The 23,095-nt window shown below is 41.0% G+C and overlaps 1 protein-coding gene across 3 annotated transcripts in view; it reads right to left on the bottom strand.

The window, feature by feature from the left end:
* Positions 1 to 11,952: 11,952 nt before the first annotated feature.
* The window catches only part of side (sidestep), a 172,875-nt gene continuing 161,732 nt past the window's right edge, over positions 11,953 to 23,095 (bottom strand). Inside the window, exons 12-14 of one of the 3 annotated variants that reach the window (XM_065483360.1) lie at positions 18,165 to 18,584; positions 17,382 to 17,783; positions 11,953 to 13,195 (exon numbers count right to left, since the gene is read on the bottom strand). In XM_065483360.1, the coding sequence (XP_065339432.1) occupies positions 13,065 to 13,195; positions 17,382 to 17,783; positions 18,165 to 18,584 (953 nt within the window). In that variant the 3' untranslated portion in view covers positions 11,953 to 13,064. Of the gene's footprint in view, positions 13,199 to 13,284; positions 17,167 to 17,381; positions 17,784 to 18,164; positions 18,585 to 23,095 lie in introns of those variants that run through there. The other 2 variants (XM_065483358.1, XM_065483357.1) reach the window with 2 other exon arrangements.

The raw sequence follows: 23,095 nt of genomic DNA, 5'->3' as shown, positions 1-23,095 counted from the left end.
AGAACGCTGTTTTCATTGCGCATGTTTGGCCCTGATTTTAAACTGCCAAATTGCATATCATTACTTGCTTTATGTGGGTGGAACACAATTTTTGTCCAGAGTGCCAGAGGCAGTATAGCACATTGCATTGTTGTTTACTTAACACTACTTTCGCAATCATAGAATGATTGGAAGACTTGATTAGTAACCAGCCCGTTGGCTCAAATTTTTAAAGCGTTCTCAGGAGTTTCAAAACAATTGGAGATATTTGAGCAGTTCAGGGATATTTTACTGGCTGGCCAATGTCAGAGATTGCAAAAGGTGGTTATAGTTAAGTGACTCGAAAAGTTCAAATAGCTCAACGGGTTGGGAGGCGCACCAGCGCCGACTCACCCCTTTCTAGTTTTTGCACCTTCCGACGGCTTTAGGGACAAATGTCTGGCGTTTCATTAAAAGATCTCGGTGTGAGAAGGCGAAAAGATGGCCACATTGGGTCCAAGCTCCTCTGCAGCCTCTCGGGCCCCATGTTTTCCACTTGGTGGTGTTCTTGGGACCCGATAAACTCATAGCCCACTGGATGTGCTGAGTAGAGGTGTTAAGAAATATACAATTTATAATGTCAATATTCATAAAAAGCTAAAATCACAGATTAATCCGCAAGGTAATTTTTCAAGTAAAAACATGATATTATTTTTTCAATGTTAAACAGAAAAATAAATTTCTAGAAGAAATTTTTTCTAATATTGGCAACTGCTAAAATTAAATTAATCAAAGATAAATATCGCAGAGAGAGAATAGAAACCAAACAGTTCTACATCAATTTTTACAATTCTTTCTGAACAAATAAGTCGTTGAATTATTTAAATTCTGCCTGCCCAATCTTTAAAACAGCTTATTTCATTTAGAAATTTAGTTTCCCTATTTAACCCCTAAGAAAATTGAACATGATGCTTTTGTATCTATTTATTTATGTCAAGCTTGTTTAAAGGCACGAGTAAAACTCGCTCTAGCGAAAAATTCCCATAGTGAACAAATTAAAAGCTGGTGGATTAATCAAGTGAAGCCGGAAAGCAGAGAAAAGCGTCACTTTGTGCAGGATAAAAAGAGAGTGGAAAAGCATTAGCTGAAAATGCAGTTCCTCTTTTGTGAGTAACAACATCAAAATGCAATCCGCCGCGCCGCCTCCCGCCTCGCCTCTGATTGCGAGCCGAGAGGGAACACTTTGCGAGAAAGGCAGTAAAAAGCTGGCGCTCGGGATTGAGTCTGCAGCAATAAAAGTCGTGCCGTTTAATTGATATTCGCGACGGCCTTAATCTAGGAGCGAAGCAGAATTTGCATTCGGCGGCATTCAGCTGTGATGCGTTCGGCCGTAAAAGCTTGCCGACTCGTGTGTTTTTTGCACCAAGGCGAATGTGTGTGTATGTGCGTCTCGTATTAATTAGTGCGTCAGCAATATTGCTCCGGCTGGCTTTGTGTGCAGCCAGCCCGACCCGCGCGATAATATCAAAACGTGCGCCCTTAATTAAAAGCCGGGTCATTTATGGAGAACAAAAGGAAAGAGCCATCGAGAATGTGTGTTGTCATCAAGACTCTTGTTAAATGTTCCTTAGAGGTGGATGAAAGAGGAGCAGAGACCCTTCCTTTCGGGACAAAAAGCAGCTGCTGGCTGGTGTTATGACCGAAGGAACACAAAAAGCCCACCCGGCCGACAAACAATGCGTGTCCCGATCTGAAATTCCCATTCCAGCAGCCAGCCACTTGTGTTTTCTGCCCTTCTTTCTTCTCTTTGGCGCGCGCAATACGTGTTGTGGAGAACAAAGAGCGCCCGCTTCTGTTTGCTTTCTTTGCTTTCTCCTTGAGGCTAATTTCTGATCGCAAACTGAATTAGTCTTTCTGCTGCCGCTGCATGCCCGTGTAGCTGCTAGGCCTGCCTGCTTCTCCCGCACACAAATTATTCCAGCGGTGCGTGCTCCAGATCTGCTTCTTTGATGAAAGAACGCAGCACGAAATTGTTTTACTACTCTGCCGTGCTTTTACTCTGCTGTTTCAAGAGTTCCCAAGAAGTATATACATATTTGTCGTCTATGCTAAAAAAAATTACAAAGAAAATTGTTTAATTTTTCTTATAATTTCGCGAGAGCAGTTGGAGAGAAGCTACACTGGGAGCTCGATTCATTACTGACTTGAGTGTACACATTTTGTGATTAAATAGCAATATTAGTAATACATATAATTTTTTGTGCCAAATGAACTATCTCTTATGGAAGCAGAAACATTTAAGAAAATACGCTGGATATATAATACCATATTTGTAAATTTTACGTTGTTGGTATTTGTTTATATAAATTATATTCTAATTTCAATTATTAAAAGACTAAGCTCTGCGCAGTAGATTAAGCAATTAGTGAAATTTTATAAGGAAATAATTAAAGAACACGCTGTTGTAATGTGCCCCTCAGGCCTCAGCAGTATTTGCCTCCAAAACTAAATTAACGACCACGCAGTATTAGCAGCAGAGAATTCTGAATCAGCGATCCTTGAAAACGTCCGACTCTACTCGTTGCTGAGAAACAATTGAAAAGACGAAACAAGTGACGAAATTGTGTCAACCCTGCCACTCACACTCCCTGTGAATTTACAATGTCTCAAAAATTGTTTTGAGATAATTATATTAAAAATTTCCCATTCCAAAAGTGTGTCATAATCCGATATTAATTACTGCACCATTCGGACGAACACTGTTAAAAGTAGCTAACAAGCTAATATGTATTTTTGAGCGGGTGACGTGGATTCGCTTGTCAGCGGCACGTGTTTCGTCGCGAAAAAAAAGAGCAAGCGCAAGCAGTGCAACGGCTATTTGCGGGCTAATTAAACGACAGACAGGCATCTAAGGGTGTGCTGGCCGTGCGCGTGCAATTAATCAAAAATAGGTGCGCGGCGAGTGACAATGAAGGTATCATTACACGGGTGCTGAGTGCACAGCCCGGCGGTGGAAACACGGGCATAATTGCAAGATGATGCCGTGGCGCGGCGAGCGTCATCAATCAGGCCGGCAGACGCCTCACCGACGACGAGTGAGTGATTAATCGCGGCGTACATTTAATGAAAATTCGCGCGCACAGCCCGCGTCTATTGTCAGGTGCGCTACCGATCATCGTTACACACACGTGAACGCAGCCATAGCAGCCCCGATTGCGTAATTCATTGTGTATCGTCATGCATGTTGACACACCTGATTAAGCCCTTATTTGTCTCGTCCGGCCGTTCTCAGTTAGCAAATAAAGAAGCAGGCCTCACTGCGCAGCGCACACATGCGCCGGGACACACGACAATAAGGCGAGCTGACATGATCAGCACACGTCATGTCGTGAGGCCGAGTGATCTATTAGCCGGCTAATTTGCCTGCAGACGATGCTGTCGCGTAATCTGAATTCATGACAGCTTTTGTTAGTAAATACCCGTCGGTTCTTTTTTGCAAACTGTTGAGGCTCGTGATTAATGCTTAATTCAACAGATCGAAGCAGGCACAAACATTTAAGAAATTCATGATTCGCATTTTTTTCAAAGGACACAATAAATGGTTTTTATCCTTAATTCGAGTGTTCAATGAACGTCATCAGAGTTTCTGAAAAATGCTGTCTCGAACAAACCTCAGCTTCTATAGTATCGGATTTTTAAAAACTACACATTTTGGTAGACTCGTCTCGACCACCGATAGGTTACTAAGGGGGTAACACGGTACCAAACTTTAACACCACTTTTTGTAATCTAAAAATTGTGCTTTTTTATTTTTTGCACCTCACTACGCAACGGAGTTGAGTATTCATCACCATGGAACCATTTCAGGGCATCAGGGGATATTAGAACGATCGAGTAAAATGGTATGAAAGTTATATAAATTTGACTTTTACAATTCCAGATTTAGTTGACGCACTGTTTTTTTTGCGATGGTCTCTGAAATAAAAGACACCTCATATATTCAAGCTTCAGATCTACACACCATTCATCTCTTCATGACCTCGCCTAGGGTGCTAAAGAAGTCAAAGGGTGCCAACCCCTTCATCCCCTTCCACACCTCATAGTGGAAAATCTGCATTTTTAGCATGTTTGATGGAAGAAAGGTACTAATTGAGCGAGTAAAATATTATAAATCACTCAAATCATCTAAAACAACCATTCTCTATCTCACCCCTAGACCAATCGAACTTTGGTTTATACTTAGCAAATTAGGCAAATTAATACAAAAAATTCAGGATGAATTCAAATTTTGGACATATTGCTGGAAACTAACACACATTATTTTAACTAGAGTCCCATTTTATAGAGTTTTAGGGATATCTTAAATTTTAAAATTGCGTAATTTGCTGCTTCATGAAACTAACGCGACGCTCATAAATCATTTTTTTAAACTTTCGACCTTGTAGACACTCTGGAAAAACACAAGCAACTAACATATACACACTCGTTTTTTGTCCTTTTAAGCGTCTTCAGTTTCAAAAGGCAGATTAGAAGCGAGGCAGCTTTAGCCGGCGTTGGCAGCGTCGTTAATAATGAGCAGCCGAGCGCGCACTCGCGGAAAGTGCTGCACACGCGGTGCGACGACAATTTAAGTATCTCTCTCGAGTGGCGGTGTGCGTGCATAATGAAATCCGAAAATTAAAATTAACGTGGCGGCTCACGACGCAAGAGATGCGCTGCACGCGGGGGCGGGGGTGGAGAGGGGGTTGGAACGTCGGCGGCACCGGTGTGCGACGGGCAAGAGCAAGCGAACATGAAGCAGCAGATGGCAAGTGTCGTTGCTGTCATCGCGATATTCCTATCTGCTGTCTGCGACACTTGCTGCCAGGTAATTAAAAACAGCCCCCGCCTCTACTTTACTGTTATTTTCTCCCCGCTAACAAAAGTTAATTGGAACTTTATGTATAAACATACACATTTTGCAGTTTGCTCGGCGAGAAGTTGCTCGGCAAGAAGCAGCCACCCTCTACATACTTGCAGCTTCTTTTCGAGACACGTTTTGCTGCGTTCAACAGCAGTTTAAATCGGCTCTCCTGCTTTTGAAATGAAAGCAATTACCAAAGTTGATGGTTGGAAAGTTTGCTTACACTAAATATAGCTTCTTACACAGGGTTTTGTCCGTCCTGTTCTTTTCCACGGCATGTTTTTTTCCGTGATCAGCAGGAAATATTTGCGTTTTTTAATCAGTAAAGTACCGGATAAACCCACCGACATTATTTTTGTCGGTCATTTTGCCAATCTTTGGCTCCTCTAGTGCAGAGTGAGCTCCATTCGTCATTTTGCACGACGCAAAAGATAATTTATTCTTCTCGACAGCATTTGTCGCTCGTTTTGAATGTTTGGTTAATAAGAAAATTGCATTTGGCTCGGAGAAACTCTTCTTGGAAATTGACTCGCACGGGAGCTTCAGTCGAGTTGCATAAAGTGACACACCCTCTGTGTGTCAGAAATGATAAGAAAGTTAATTTTGACGCTGGTGCCGTGCGGCGGCGTCAGCGGCGGCAGCTCACTTTTCTCCTGCTAAATGTGTATTGTAGCTAGTAGAAGCTGCAGTGCAGCACCGCCGACACGTCGACGTAACGTACACCCGGCGCGACTTTTATTTGCACACCGAGAGACGAGAGAGAGAGAGAACCTTGGTAATAGAATTGAATTGGAGCGACGGGGATGAGAAATTAAATAATGAGAAGAGAGAGCTGCTGCAGCGGCTCCGAGTGAGCTCGCGTATGCCTTATTGCAGAGGAGAGCTGAGAAAATCTTCAGAGCTTTAGCTCTATTACGCTAGACAATAGAAGAGCATACATTTACTTTCCCTACGCTGGATAAATCAGGCTACTGCTTGGGCAATTAGTGCAATTAAATTGTAATCGTTTTGTTCTAAACGAGTTTCTTTAAAATGGTCTGAAGGAAAAGCTTGGTTATGCTCATATGCATTAGCTTCAAAAGGTATTATATTTATTGATTTAGTTTCAAAGTAAAATTAATTATTCCCAAATTGTTAAAAAAACCTAAGAATTTACATTAATAAATTGCTACCATTTGGTTATGAGTAGTCTGATAAAAGATGATAATATTTCAAAGGAATAGTTTACAATATTTCAAAGGCTAAATTTTTATCAAAGTTCAAACATACCTTAATTTCTTTAAAAATGGCTGGATTTAAAAAAAATCTTTTCAGTTTTGGAAACTGCTCAGCAAAACAAATCGAATGATGTGTGATGTTCATAATTTTGCTTAGTTTGTGATTTTTCCAACAGAAAAGTGTTCTGGGAAAATCGCGTGAAGGAACAAAACGGCTTGTTGGAAAGCTATAATTTGTTCTTAGATAGTTTCCATATAATCAAGCTTTATTTTGGCATTTTCAAAATTATTTTGTGGATTGTATAACTTGCTAGTAAATACGAGTCAATTTAAAAAAAACTTTTCCGCTTTCAACGGAAAATTTATCGAACATTAAGGCACATTTTCATATAATTTCAAACCCTGTAGGGTATTAGTTAGAAAGATCAATTTTTCGGATTAATGTGTGCGTGCTTTTCTTGTTAGAAAGCTAGTATTTGACTTCGCTTCAAATTGAGTGCTTCGAAAATTAAGTTCTGCCTCTCCAGAGAGGCACTCTACACCGGGAAGTTAAGCAAGCCAGCGTTATAGTTGAAAAAGTGCGAAACCCTATGCGGCGATAATAATTTAAGTGCAACACGCCATTCACCTTTACGAACTCTCCCTTTCGTTACATTATCAAAAGGCACTGTGCGAAGAAACAAAACTCACATGGCTGCTCCTGCACTTTTAACAGATAATAAAATGTTAATTTACAGTGTTGTGACGTCAGCGGGGCATCATTCTCCATAAAAACAGATCCGTTAAAGTCGTGTGTTATTGTGCTGCGCTAGTCGGAGCAACCGGCCGACCAGCGTTTTATGGTCTATTACTCCGGCCTAAGACCCATTTATTTTGCCGACTATTTACTGCTCCAGCCTAGTTATGGTTTTGCTTTACGGTGATGCCCCTTAAATATTTGTGAGCGGCATTTTGCTCGACGAGCGTGTCCCGCCGGTTGCATACCTGCTCCTTTGAACTGCCGACCGCAGCCAACGGACCGACCAGCCCTTGTCCGCAAGGGATATTTTAAAATCCACCGGGCGTTAAGGAATATGGATATGGGGTGTGTTATTGTGTCGTAAAACCACCCTTCTGCTTTCCTACAAGGGGAGCCTGTGTACCAACTTATTGTTATCGTTTCCAAGAGAGGAACCGTCATATACTGTATTCGCACTGGAATTTCACCACTTTGGAGATTGGAATTTCAGTTGGGCAGTGGTATTTCTAATTTTGACACGAAGAGAAATGGGATGGAAATTGCAGGAGTTGTGTGAACAAAAGTTATTAAACACTTCATGAAACATGAAAAACATTCATATTTTGCATCCAAAATTATGTGCTAAAATGAATTTGAAATATTTCAAATTAGAATAAGAGATAAGAGATCTAGCTATAACTAGAAAGCAGCAGTTTCCATTTTTCTTTCGTCTTGGATTTAATCAGCATTCAAAACAAAATGAAATCTGCTGTAATGTGCGAAACAGTATCAATTTTAAAAAATACAGTTAAATATAGTAGGGAATAATTTTGAATTAAAATGGTTTTTACCTCTCATCCTGTCTGTGGCAAACCATCTCCTATCGAATTTTATGATATAATGCTTTTCGATACCTTTCAAAAGTGTTTGATAAAAGATATCAATTTGCCAGAAGGAAGGTTACCGTGATTTATAATTCGCTATAGTGTGACCACGCCTCCATAATTTGATGAAAAAAAATATAAAATCTCAAGCTGCCATAATTTCTTTAAAACTAGTTTTTGGATTTTAATATGTAAACTTGACATTTTTTTTCGGAATTAGCTCAGCAAGATGATCCAATTGATGTACCATTTTTATACCTTGGCTAACTTAAGTGATTTTTTTTTTCAATATTTTTCAACAAAAAAATGCCCGGGAAAAATCCAGTGCAGAAAATGTCATGGCTTGAAGCAAACTTTTTACCTTTTCTAAGAAAGCATTCATAAAATCAAGCTTTGTTTTGGCAATTTTAATTTTTTTTGCGGGTTTCAGTGAACAGAAACCCCTTTTATAAGAGTGTACGTTTTACTTGCTTAAGAAGGCACCCAGCAGAAAGTGCTGATCGAAATCAAGGAACAAACTTGGGTGCTGGTAGGAGTCCTAACTGCTCAGTTTGCCATTTAAGAATTCGCGCATTCACTCGACCCTGATATATCTCAGCAATGGAACCAAAGAGACCGTAGAGCCTTTGTATTGTTCTTGCCCCCACATTCTTCGAATAGTGGTCCAGATTTGTAAACAAACCTCTAAGTCAGGACAATTACGCTCGCTGCGGGAATATAAACTATAGGAACGCGAGCAATGCCACATGCCCACTTACAGAAATAACAAATACGCCGCCTACCATTGTGTATTCCGGGAGGTAAACAGGCTTGGCGTGTGTGTGTGTGTGCACACACAGTGTGGCGGCGGCCGAAACGCATCTCAAACGGACGGCTTCATCGTCGCGTGGCTACTGCGTGGTAAGGGCCAAGGTAAATAATTCAAGCAGCAGTCCGCCCAGCCGCCTCTATTTACAATTATTGAGATTTATTGAGCACTGTCGGGACAGCTTGTTTTTTCTCTTTGCGAGATGAAAGCAACAGCAATTGCTGCTCTCCGACACTCTAATTCCGTTCAATGTAGATTGCACACACGTAGTTTTTCTGTTAGTCACATAGTAGAAAAGTACGAGAACGTGGGAGATAATTGAAATTAGTTTAAAACCGTATATTATCAATTAATTCCAAGAGTTACGCCAAGTCTAAAATATTTGCAATGTTGAAAAATTTAGATATAAAAATATAGCAGCAAATGCATATAATCAGCTATAGTGTTATTAATAATTTTTATTACGTTTTATTGTTCCAAAGTGATCTCAGCAAAAAATTTATTTATTGGTTTTTTCAGAAAGTAAAATATGATACACCACGATTTTTCTTGTAAAGAATTTATTTACAAAAAAAATCGTGATCAAACAGAGATTCAAATTTTGAAATCAATAATTGAGTTTATCTAAAACAAATTATCCAGTCCGTAACTTAGAAGCTATGCTAGAGGGAAAAGTTTGACTGGTGGTCCCTGTTTATCTCACATAATTTCAACGTGAGATGCAAAAATATAAATGTTATGGCGGGTCGACCAACGGCGGGTATTACCTGATATTTCTTTAATTTTTAAGATGTTCTGATGCTTTTGAGGGGAATTATACCTATACTACCAGGCAAAAGACAAACAAATTTAAATCGAGATAAAAAATAAACAACTTTAAAACAAACAAAAAAAAAAATGTAGTAAGATAAAATTGAAGCCAAAATTTGTTACATTTTGAATTCAAGAATCTATGAGAAACTTATAAACGCAACAAATTTAAAACTTGTGCTTATTTTTTATTCTGTTGTGAAAAAATATTCTCTGAAAAAGCAGAATAATTCTCAGAAAGGAGGGACTGAATATTGTCTCTGCCGCCAACTACCTGCACTCATTTTACGCACGTTATTCTTTGTAGTCAATTTGCAAATTGCGCTGTTCCATGTGAGTATTTTCTTGTATTTAGTGCATACCCCCTGATGAATGCATCCAACCGTCCTGATGAATGTTCACTTATGCCCTGCAATAGCTGAGTGCGCACTCAATTTCTCTGCCACGCAGCGAGTTCGAGAGACGTTTGAGCTCTCCTGAAAAGTATCATGAATTTGAAAAGCACATTTCAGAAAATGTTTCTGATGTTCACGTTGGAAAACTCGGAAAATTAAAAATGTGAAGAGGATAAAGATGATTATTATGACAGGATCGTCTGCAGGAAATGGTCTGGTTGACATAAACGATTGACTTTATGCAACTCGGATTACGTATGCATCGCCGCTATGAGCAGCTAGACGTCTCATTGGCGGGCTACGAGAAGATAACCTAGATGCGCCGTTGGCCAGAAGTAAACTATAAGTCAACCGAGGCCTGAAGAGGGCCATTAATCACACGCGGACGACCCGAGAAATGTCTAATTTATTGTACGGAAAAAGTTGAAGAATCGCCGTTGTGCATGAACTTCTCATGGACGACGGATGGAGAGATAAATAAATATATTTTTCATGCCGCTGCACCCTGACCCGGAGTCAATAAAAACACGGACGGCGAGCCCGATGAAAAAGTGTGACGTCGAGTGGCGCTTGGCGCTGCCGGCTGCTGCTGATGCAGATTCGCACGAGTGCTCATTTTGATTGGCTGCTGTTGGTGAACTCAATTCTAGCTGCACTCACACTATACAAAGTCTCTCTTTCTCTGTCGGTGCTATATATATGGGAAGTAGTGTGTGTGTGTGTGTGTTCTGTGCCCTGGTGGTGGAGTACACGGTGTTATTGGGCACGTGACTCCATCTGGAGTAAAATGCCCGCCATCCGTGGTGCATTAAGGGCCACTATTTCTTTCTCTCTTTCTTCTCACTCCATCTCGGCTCTTGACTCTCAAAACGGAATCGGCGCGTGCTCTTTCAAAAAATATAGGTCGATCCATTTTTATGCTGGTGTAGTGTGCACAAGACGACGTGCAACTGCCCTACGAGATCAATTCCCTAATAGGCTTTTCTAGCAATTTGATAGCTTGCTTGCTCCATCCAAACTTGTATATCTTCTTAAAATCAAATTTGGTCTTTTTCCTTTTATATTTGTTTCGCTTCCAATAACATAGAACTACATAATTTATAATTTATTATTTTTAAAAAGCTGTAAATTTTTGACTCCATAAATAGTTGGTTTAGTTTGTTTTATTATTTCTTGATATGCCAGCTAAGTATTAATTATTTTAGCTTCAAATTTTCTATCAGAAGAAATCGGGTTTTAAATAATTTCAGTAGAATTTGGATGGTTTTAGATATTGCTGTTGAATCAGTTGTGTATCCACGCTGTACTGTGACGCCGAAACTTGTCAGAATTAAATATTAAATATAAGATGAAATTTGTAATGCAATAAGGATGCGACGTCCGTTATGATGTGTAGGGGCACCGTGATTGGCTCGGCGCTCAACATTAATTTTCAACAATCAACACATTGTTAGATTTTAAATAAAAGGCGAGAGAAGATTCGGCGACAATCATTCACAACCAGAGGCTAACAAGATCTGAAGAAGACGAACCAGAAGACGAGCCAGGGCCGAGTCAGCGACACGCAGCCATCCTACTCCGCCAATAAACTCCTTTTTTATATGGAAGGTCATACTCTCATTTAGACCCCCATAGATGAAATCATGTTTTGCATTTTATTTTGCCAAAAATACATCGCATTTTGGTCGTAATGCTATAAAAACCGTGATTTTTGTATTTATTTTTTAATTGTTTACTTCAAAGTTTGTCACAAAAAATAGTGAGTATATGAGAATTTATAGATGTAATATTCAGTTGTTCGCCCTTGACAGAAGAAATGAAGACGTGAAGAGTGGAAAAGGAACCATTTCGTGGCGCGACATTTTATCAATCGGCGACAAGCAATTACAGCAGGTTGGCGAGGAACTGTGCGGCGGTCGCAGGTGCAAACATCATTGCGAGAGTTGTAGACACTGATTTGCTCGTTCCCAGAGGGCCGTGCAGGCAACTCCGGCCGCTCTATCAATCTAGAAGGCGAGGCGGGCCGACCGTCATCCTCCTACTCGCAGGACCGTTTTCCACTCCAACCCATTCGGCTAAATTATTAATGAATGACTTAGTAACAGAGGAGAATTATTTTTTATTTCCAACTTGAAGAATTACAATCTAGGGAAAAGAATCCTCCGGGGAAATGATGGGGTGGTTTTGTTGGTTTTTAGGGAAACTCGCGTTTCCGGCAGATTGAACTAGAAGGTGTTCAGGGAAAAAAACACGCTAAGGTGGTATTTTCTAAGCCATTGCTTTAATTGCTGTTTGTTACACCAAACACAACTCTCCCTTGCGACACGCGCAAGGAGAGAGAATTTCGGCAGCTGGCTCTGTCCGTGAGTGAACTCAGTGGCGAAAATTCGGATTTCCAGCACAACGCAAAGGTAATAGAAATTGTACGTACGTGCGAGCGAGAGAGCCACACAGAAGATTTTTGGTGTTTGCTCCCGCTTTATTTCAAACTTCGTTGAGCACTTTTTTGAGCTTGCAAAGAAGAGAATAGAATACAGAGGACTGCGCCTCAAAGAGAATTGTGATTTTGCGTTTAACAACCGCTTCAAAAGATATCTTTATTTTTCTGCGTGGCTCCGTCCACTCGATAATACAGTATTTCCCTTTTGTTGTGAGTACGGCAACGCGCATGCTACATAAATTAATTTGTACATTTTACATAAATTACACGTTGAACAACGCAGCAAACGTAAATATCGTTTATAGAAATTTGAGTGTGTGTGTGTGTGTGCAAGGTTTTGGTAACAGTTCAGTTGGTGGAGACAGATAATTTAATATACATTTTTCTTCCGATGAAAGTCCACAATAGTCTTTGGGTTAATCTAATAAAATCTCTTTTCAATCTAACTATGTGAAGACATTTTTTAAATTTTCCTTTTATTTATAAAATCTCAAATAGGTAATGCAAGAACAAGTTTAAATTTAAATTATCTCCAACACGCGATTTGCGGCGGAACATGATTTAGCACATTTCACTTTTTTACAAATAATAATAAATATAATACAACCGGCTCTAACCAGCACGTGGGATAAAATCTTTTGGCTCGCTTTCAACAAATCTTACTTAAGAGAGTCGTCGGCAATAATAAAGTTTTTCTTCATCTTCTTCTTATGTCCATTGGACCACAGTTGAGCATTTGGCGCGCGCTTTAAAGCGTTTATGGTGGCACTTGAAGCGACGACTTGGTCACTTCAACAAGCACTCATTTGGCAAAAATATCATTTAAATCACTCCAAGTTCGTGTCACTTCGCTAATCGTCAGCTTTTGGTAATATCTCATTTCCCTGAACTTTTATAAATGCATTTAAGACGAAACAAACAGTTTCTCAGCCTATATTTGAGTGATTTGTTCCGAGTTGCTGAGGTATTCGATGCACATTTCCGCAGGGATGGTTTTTGGGGCCAAACCTGGATTCTGCAGGTGGAGAACTACTTCGGCTTTGGACACAATCAGGTCTGGTTCTGCTGCAACAGAAAATGAGACACATTACTTTTGAAATTGTAGAAATTACGTTGACATAGCAGCTGTAAACTTTAGACACTCTTTTAGCCAAAATCATTTCTTTTAGACGGTTTCTAAGTCGATTAAGAAGGGTTTCAATTGCATAATGGAAAGGATGAAAATGGCATTTTAATTAATTTAAGAAAACAACTGTAAGAAAGAAACTGAATTTTAATTTTCAGTTCGAATTCAATGCCCTGAAAATAGTTTATGCTGCATTCCAAAGAATTATAAACCATCAATCGCCTGAGAGCTGAACAAAAACAATTTTTACACGGCGTTAAATAATCAAATAATATACTTAATTAATACTAATTATGAAGAAAGAACTAATCAATTTCACATTAATCTTTTTTTAGCAATAGTGAGACTAGTAAATGCACTTAATTTGGGAGGATTTGAAAACGAACAAAAGGATTCACGCAAATGGTGGTGAATCAAAAAGCAAATAAATATGTTTCTGTGACCCATTTTTAACTGAAATAAGGACAGACCAAAGCACCTTTTTAATGAGGGCAATTCTGTGCAACAATTCCGAACTGAAGCACATTAATTAACACGTACTTGTTCAAGAAAGCAGCAAGCGAAAAAATTGCTTTGACGGAAGATGTGGGAAACACAGATTTGAAGTAGAAAGCTTTTCTGAACCAGAAATGTACCGATTTAATTGAAATTTAATGACGTGCACTTTTAAAATAATTTATTGCCCCGAAGCAATAACATAACTGATTTAAATTTTGCAATGGTCTCATCTCTTCGCATATATACACGAAAATATGATTTTCGGACTTGTGGGGCTTGTAAAAAAACATATTTGGATTGAAAATTTATGCTCAAAATTTCAAGATACGGAGTAAGTTTCTCACACGAACAAAAATTGTCTTAAAACTGAATGATTTGTGCTCATTTGATGGTCGCCTGACGAATGGAAGCTCAGACGAATAAAATATTTGATTGCTCACAGTCGTAGTTAACCCCAAATTTAGCCACTAACTTTCATTCATGATTATAAATCTGGTTACTTTTATTAATAATGTGTATTTTATTTGGTTAAGTGAGTCGCAGAATTTTTTGCTTGGTCAGTGGGAACATTTGTGTCCAATTAGAGGGGGGAATTTTTGTGGAATGGAATGGAGTCGGCCAAACAATGCTCTCCGGCGGCGTTATATGATTTCCAAGCAAAAACCGTGCGTGCACACTCGTGAACGGCTTTTCATTACTGTGCTGGCGAGGGCAGAAAATTAGCATACAAACAGTGGCAATTTTCCGCGGATTTCGTTGTCGAGGAAGGAAATTGCAAAAGTTGGGCGACTGAGAGAGAGCGGAACGGCGCAAAAAGCACCAAAGGGCATTGGCTGCAAAAATGAGTGCACACACTCGACAAAAGAGACTCTACTTACTTTCCTCTCTGACTCGCCGGCATAATTGCTGCAGAGGACAAAGCAATAATCGCCGTCTTTTAGTCGCAAACTTTGGCCTAGAGAAGGAGGTGCGAGCTCACCTCTTTCTCCGCCGAATGCGGAGCCATAGAACAACGTGTTCTAATTCAATTGTTGCCGATTGTTGCTCAAAGGAGGCATTATGACACGCTGTAATTTGCTCTGCGAGATGCTTTGTTCCGGGGAGCTGCACAAATAGCGAGTGAGGCAACTTCCTTGGTGAGCCCCGAGAAGAAGAAGAAGTCGTGTCGCATGTGCTAGCTCTTTAATTATACGCGACGCACACAGAAAGCCGCCTCTGCTACTGGAGGATTTCCAGCCGGCTGACGAGCAATTGGATATCATAAAAGGGGCCGGCGAACTAAACTTTTGCCACACACCGTGTTTGCCGCTGAATTCAACTCTAGTTTTGTGAGCGAGTTCATGCACTCTCCTATTTTAGTCTCTCCTAGTTTGGCGCACGCTGAGAGCAGTGGTGTGCGAGGCTAAGTAAGCAACCAAGCTGGTTGGCCTCTGCTTGATCTATTGTATGTGTATCGTTTGTGCCACACTAGCAGCCGAGTTAACTTCAGCTTCTCAGAACGTTTCAACGCTGTCTAAATTAATTCAATAAAGGTGTGGTGAGGTTGTAAAATTGAGAATATTGAGCAATTTTTCATTCGCTCCAAATCGTTGCGACACGGATCATGCAATTTTAAGAAATTCGAACCACGCCTTAATATGTAGCACTGGAATTGCATTTTTGACCGCGCCTGAGGTTCGAATCAGGTCCAGGTAGCCGACGTCTCGCTCGGTCCGCAGTCGGTAGAAGAAGCGAGTCGAGGAGCTATAGTCATCCCTGCAAGTCGTGGTTTCAATACCTGAGTCTCTCTCCCCTTTGGGCACCCACAAACTTTACATCGTTTAGATCGATATATATTATTACTGAACGTTTTATATGGTCAGGGGAAACCCTGACACCAACTAACAGCTCTATTACAGAAGTTTTGGCCGTGGATATACATTTTTCCCTTTTTTTTCTAACAGTATTCGGAAATAATTCACATTTCTAAAAAAAAACCTCCGTCTTAAAGTGGGTCTGACAAGATGCATTGAGACTTTTTTGTTCGGCTCTTAGTGAAATTTTGAAGAGCAATAACTTCCATCTTGATAGATTTCAATAAAGCGACCTGTTTCACTTGAGAGTTATGAGCGGCCAGTAGCAAGGCACCCTTAGCTTCGCGCCCTGCCGCGGAGGAATTCAATTAACGTTATACTCAAAACACAAAGCGTCCAACTTTTATTCGTACACACAACGAACGCGAGTGTGCAAGTTTTAAATTAATTCATAACTTTCTCCACGTCGAAACTTTTCTCGTCGCGCTCGGCGTTCTCTTTTCCTCCGCCAGTTTCTCTCTTATGACGTGTTTATTTAAATCTTCTTTCGAGGGGTCCACCCGCGCTGCTTTATTCATTTTCATTTATCAGCCCAAATAGGCGGTATTTCACTGACGCACAAAAACTTTTCCTTCCACGCAATTGCCACTTTCCTTCAATTAGCCATTCGAGCTGAAGCAGAGAGTTTGCTCGATCGCACGCCCACTTTGAATATCTATAAAATTTCCCATTATTCTGACGGCTCTTGCACATATTCATTCGAATGCTCATTTGCGAGATTTTCCGACGATCCATAAGAGGCTTAATTTTCGTTTCGCTTCACGAGAATAAAAAGCAAGCGTCTGTTGGTGAAGTGCGCAAAAAGCAGACGGCTGGAAATCATCTTTTGGGTGATCGGGCAATTTGCAGCTAGGTCTGTCCGATTTTTCCCACCACCGCTTTTTTCGAAAAAGAAATATCAAAAGAACGTTTTCTGGATGACTGGAATCTTTTGCAATCTGTATATTTAACTCATGTTCTTCGTTAATTAATAATATTAACATTTTAAAATTCAGGGTAGATTTTTCAAAATGAGACAAAGGTGGGGGGCTTTTTGAAATCATTTGTGGACATATAATGATTTAAGTTTAATCATTATAAAATATGGAACACTGTTATAAATTTATTATTCATAAAAAATACCTTCTGAAGACAATTACAGTATTACTAAAAAAAGAAAGATCAAAACCAGGCAAAACCAGGAAAATTTTAATCTTTTGCGATTTTATCATATTTATTATTTTTCTATTTAGACATCAGCATCATTAAATGGTTATGAGGTTTCACGATTTTTTTCGTATTAAATTAATTTCCGCATGTATAGCCTCTAAGAGTTTTTCTTTTCTTATTTAAGAACCTCTGCTCAGCACATTCCGTGGACCATGAGCACACCATCATCACCGCCAAACATATAACACACGGTGGCCACCGAGAAGCTTTAGTCCAATATATATATGACCTTCTTTCCGCCTCCCCGCACTGTGGTTTTCTATTGAAATTCCTCCCTGTAGCCATTGCAAAGGTGCAAAAACCAGCGAGTGGCGAGTCAGCGCCGGTGTACCTTCCAGCTTGTTGAGCTGTTTGAGAATTTTGATTCACTAAATTAACAACCTCTGACATTAGGCAGTCAGTAAAACATCCCCAAAATATTAAAAATATGCCATTTTGCCATGACACTCATGAAAATGCCTTAGCTATGTGAGCCAACAGGCTGGTTAATTGTATTTAATCGTATCTAACGACTTTGCAAAAATATTTTTCCATACCCCGACTTACAAATTTCAGCACTCACCTAATCGAGGAACTTCCGCTTTACTCCGCCTCCAGGTGCCGCAGATGTCCTGCGGGGCCTGCTGGTGGGCCGGGCCGCCCATGATGGTGATGGTCTCCTTGGGGAGCAGCGCCTCCTGCTGCTGGCAGTGCTCCATTTCCACTTGGCTGCGGCGTAGCATGGGCAGGTGGCGGTGCGGCCGCACCGTGGCTGGCGCGCTGATCACGCTCAGCTCCACGGCTGGCTTCTCCTCCTCTACGGCTGGTGGCTTGACGGCTGCCCGCGGCCGGCTCGAGCGGCGCTGCTTGCACAGCACGGTGGCCACGGCCGCGAACAGGCAGCACAGGGCCAGCGAGGCCACGGCCACCAAGGCGCCCAGCACCAAGGCGGCCGGCTGCGTCACTTCGTCCACAACTGTGTTGCCTAAGATCGCACAACAAAGCAATTGCTTGTGATTTTAGAAAAATTGTAATTAAATTTCCGAAGGTAGAGGTTGTATTTCAGTTTAGAACATAAACCTGACTTAAACTGAATTATATTACTTTCTTTCTTCCGGCATCCACCCTAATTTGGACCTCTGACAAATTAAAAATTTGCAAGGGATGTGCAACATTTACTAACAAAAATGCTTCTGTGGATGCTATGACGTTCAGGCCATAAAATTAGATCCAATTACGTTTTACTATTTTTCTACTAGATTCTAAAATAATTTTGCTGGAAAAGTTTGTGTATCTAAGTAATTAAATATTTATTCTAAGCCTTCTATTGAAAAAAAGAATTAAAATTAAATAAAAATAAATTCACCTGTGCTTGCCAGCCGGTGCTCCTCAGACGCGAGCACCCTGACCTTGGGCAGGATGACCACCTCACTCTTGCCCCTGGCGTTGGCTGCATACACCGACAGGTCGTACGTTCTGCCGGGGTCGAGGCTCTCCAGGGCAAACTTGGGCTCGTGCGACACGATTCTGGAGACGGGGGCCAGCCTGATGGGTCCATCGGCCTGCACGGCAGCGCCCACCGACACCACCTGCTCCTCCGAGTCGTCCGAGTCTGGGTCAGAATCGTCCCGCCGTCTGTCCAGCGGGTTGTTCCTCGCCTCGGACACCTCCAGGACGAAGTACTGCGGTAGACCGCCATCTTCGCCGGCCAAACAGACGACCTCGAGGCCGGATGGAGAGATGCTGCTGTTGGAAACGACGCAGTGGTCTGGAGGACGCGGTGTTTCTGTAACATCAGCACGGGCAAAGGGGTTGCCCATAATTATAGGTGACGCGAAAGCAAAATAAAAAGGTAATGGGAAAATAAATGGAAATTTTTTCGGTTGGTAGTCCCAAGAAAAAACTTAAGGACTGTGGAGTTTTTTTAAACGATTTTTCAGTTTATAAGAAGTAGTTTTTTTTAGCTAATTATGGAATTTAAAGCACTTTAAAATAACGTCAAATTTATCGTATTGCCCAGATTCGATATCGTATTAAATTCAAGACGTAAAAATTCAACTATAGCTGAAAAATCATGAAAAAGAAGATCACAAATGTATTTGCTTGGTAATTCAAATTAAAATGTAATAAAAAATTATTGCTGACGTTTGTAAAAACGTTCGTCTCTTGATTGAAAAGTAAAAATATTGCATCAGGAAGTTAAATTATTGTAACCATTTTCAGGAAAAGTTTCAAATAAAATGTATTTAAAAAATTTACTGATACGTTAAAATTAATCCTATATATAATGTTAACTTCAAAAATCAAACAAATAATGAACATCTCGCGGAATAGTTTGTTTTTCTTTTCCTGACCTTTCGCTAAAACCTATTTCACTTAAGGAAACTTTGCGGCCGGCGAAAAAAAATGTTCACAGCCAGACGGAAAGTTTCCCTAATCTCGGCTGGATACTTTTAAACAGACGGCAGAGGTGTTTAGCAGCAGCGGCCGCAGCAGACGGAGCAATTCGGTTTTAATCTCGCCCGAGCTGATGGAGGCAAAAAGGAAAAAAGAGCGAATTGGGGAAAAGTTGGGTCGAGGTGGCAATGATGCCGACTGCGGGGCTGATTTGATCGCATGAGCGGGAGGAAAGGGTCGTGGCGTGCCAGGAGAAGAAGTGCTGATGCTCGCGCGTTTCGATGTTTGCGTTCGCTTGTCATGGAAATGGAGTTTCGCAAATAAATAAATAGAAAAAGCAGGCGGCGGAAGAGGAAAACTAAAGAAAGGGCAAAGGAGCGGGTGAAAACGGTGCGAATTGTTATTTTCTTGAGCAGCAGCAGCAGCTTGAATTTTAAATCTCTCTCGAGTGACATAAAGGGAAATTTGTGGGCTTAACAAAACTCGATGGGGCTGTTGTTTGCCGGCGCTCGCTCGCTGCTCTCTCGTCACACTATAAAAGGACAAACATTATCATCACTCCGCGGGGGCCTCATTTATCTTGTCTTTATACAAACGCAGCGCGCCGAGCGAAATAAAAAGCTGCAGCCTTGAGAGTGGGTGAAAAGCACAAATATAATAACAGGAGGCCCGGTATTGAAGAAATGAAAAATGACATTGAGCGAGATAGAGGTGCTCGCGCTTGTTATTGTGCGGGTGTGCCCGAAAAAATATATAATCTGGCCTGGCGGCCCACCCCCGGCCCACCCCCGGGCAGCGGCTGCAGTGAATCAATCTTTCATATTTCACCTTGCCACTTCTTTGCTGACTGCTCAGGAGCGCGCGCGTGAGAGCTATTACGTTTTTGCCGCGGTGCCGATTCCGAAATTGCCACGAAAAAGTCTCGGCAGGCGGGAAAATTGCTACCGCTCTGCAGCACTCTCTCTATGATGTATGGACTCTTTCAACCTGGCTGCCAGAAAACAAGCTGCCTCGACACTGAATTTTTTCTCGCCACCGCACTAACCTCGTCTAAAACGGCACACAAGAAACAGTAATTGCGGCTGCTGTTGTTACCTTGTCAAGCGGCCGGCATTTTCATTCTGGACGTGATATTTTGGCAATTGCCTCCTCCCAGACGGCTCACAGGAAATTTGACAAAAGGTAACAAAAAGGCATTTTTGTGTTCGAGGTCGATATTATTTATTTAAATTTTTATGTAATGTTTTTTAAAAAAATGGTGATATTTAGCAAGGTTTAGATGGATTCTTATTTGATTTATATTTTTATTGGTGCATAAAAGAATACAACATAGAATTTATTAATTTACAACAAAAAACAATGCTTTTTAATATATCTACAAAATTAGTAAAAATTATTTTTAATACACGCCAAAGGCGTGCCACAATAAAAATTACGTTAATTATTATTGTCTTTGCACTGTATTTCTTCCATAACGCAAAAAACACGTATACATAATAAATTATATGTGAACGGAGGGCGTAACTCAAGAGGAATTTAGAAAAGAGGCGTTCCAAGAAATTGTACTTGTCTTGTAAAAAATCAAATGCGACCGAAAATGACAATTTCCGGAAGCATTTTATCGATATATTGACGGTATTAGACAATTTTAGGTGCTCTCTGTGATTATTTCGATTTGGAGAATTTTATACAACGGTTTCATGTCTTAAAAATGCATGATTTGATGGTTGCAGGCCCAGAAAATCTGTATACTATCGTCCGATAATAACAGCCCTCTATTTATCGTGCCTAATCGGTGTAATTTTTAAACGAAAGCACACGCCGGTAACACATTCCGCATGTTCCCGATAAAATAATAAACGACACGCCAGGCCAAACCCCGTTATTCAAATCCGGAATCGGCACAGATTGAACCAGCCAACAAGGCAAAACAACATCCGCGCAAAATCTGTAATGAGGACGTAAAAATCTGGCGGCGCCGGTTGCGCGGCGTGGAATTTAATATTTAAATTTATTGCCCGAATTCGACAAGCATGCACAGCGCACATGCTTTGCGGCCGAAAGTGCCGCTGTGCGATTTGAATTATGCAAAATATACGCGAAAATTTGCATTGCGGCGGCGGAATTTCGATGAATTTTTATTTTTGACGCGCATAAATCAACGCTCGCGCCTGCCTGCCCTGCACGCGATCCGACTGACAACACATTTCTCTGCCATTTTTCACTCATCCAGCGGCAGGCGTACGACAGAGAGCGAAAGGGTGCGCAGCTTTGAGATTTCAATTGGACCACCGCAGAGGTGCATTAATCGCTCATCAGCCTCGAGCCGAACCCTCGCCACAGGGGCTCACAAGGAAACTCGATATAGCAATATAAGCCATCTATGGAGGTTTGCGAAATTTTAGTGATTTTGATGGCATTTATTTAGTTTTGATGGTTTAAATAAATAGATAAATAAATTTTGAAAAGTCAAAAATATCACATCGCATGATTTGTTTAGTCGAATTGCACTCAAGATTTAAAAAAAAAAGAAATTGTAAGGCCCAAAGTAATTTTAATCACTATGGTAGCAATACAGATAAATTTGGGAAATGTTTGGCGTAATTTTCAAGATTTCCAGAACGTCCAAAGCCTGAGCAAACGACGGCCGCGGTCATTTCAGATAGCAGAGCTAAAACCATCTAGTTTGCTGCCGAAAAAGTCACTTCATCTTTCACCTCTGCGCACTCATCAATCAATTAACCCGCTCCAGCGGCTGCGGAGAGAAAAAAATCAAGGGCGTGAATTCGTGTGCTGCGGTAAAAAAAGTAAAATTATCGATAATGGAGGCGCGGAAGTTTCCGTTCTGGCCAGATGCAGCTCATTTAATTGGCGTGCCGGTGATGTATCGGCAATGTTGGTGTGGCCCCTTGGCGGGCCCCAGCAGCCCCTCGAGGAACTCCAAGTGGGGCGACGATACAAAAGCCTTAGGACCTGTTATTAGCAGCTTATCTGTGCGACCTGATCTTTATAGATTTATAGCAGTGCCGCCGAGCAACCTCTCTCTCTCTCTTTCGGCACAAGCGCCGGCCATAAATCTGCGACCGCAAAAATCGCCTTCTCGAGCAGTCGATTTTTTGCTGGAAAACTTTTACGGGCTCGTCGGATTTTTAGCAGCCGCTATATCTGCCACGCGCGCGATTCTATTGAATCGACGGGCGAATCGCTATTTTGCGCACGAGATTTATGCGACTCCGCGCAGATAAGCTTTTTGCCGCATTCGGGAACAGTTTAAATTATTTCACATGATGAGCTACAAATACCCGCCGTGTGGCTTGTAAATCGCTCGACTTTCCAACATCTGTACCGAGAGCGATTTATTGCTACATGAGGTGCTACCGCGAGATATTACATCGCGCGATTGCTTTTCCACGTCTGTTACGGCTTATACGTGTGTACGTTTAGCTTGATGATGTAGGAATTATTGTCGCTATACGCTTACTGATTGAAAACACACTGCTGAATGAGCTGCCTGCAAAATATTTTTTAATATTTATAATATTAATTTTAAGCAGCATATTGGAATGTCATTTTTGACAATGTAATTCGATAGGCAGCCGAATCATTCAGTTGACAATACGACATGTCATGCCGAAAATCGACGGAAACGTAAAAACTTTGGCGTTTTTTGGTCTAAACCTTGCAAAAAATGCGGCCATTAAGAGAAGGGAACGGTTCTCTGATTGGCTTTTTGACATAGCGAGTCGTTAGTGGCAGTAGCAAGCGAAATAAAAAAAACACTCCTTGCTGTGATTGGTCGCCGGCGATTTTGTCATTTTTTGCAAGGTTCAGAACAAAAACCGGTTTAGTATAACCATGGTGTATACGTTTCCACTGATTTTTGTTAAGTCGTATCGATTT

Source organism: Cloeon dipterum, chromosome 3 (assembly GCF_949628265.1).
Source record: "Cloeon dipterum chromosome 3, ieCloDipt1.1, whole genome shotgun sequence".
NCBI classification, from domain to species: domain Eukaryota; kingdom Metazoa; phylum Arthropoda; class Insecta; order Ephemeroptera; family Baetidae; genus Cloeon; species Cloeon dipterum.
This window is presented reverse-complemented; position numbering and strand designations above follow the sequence as displayed.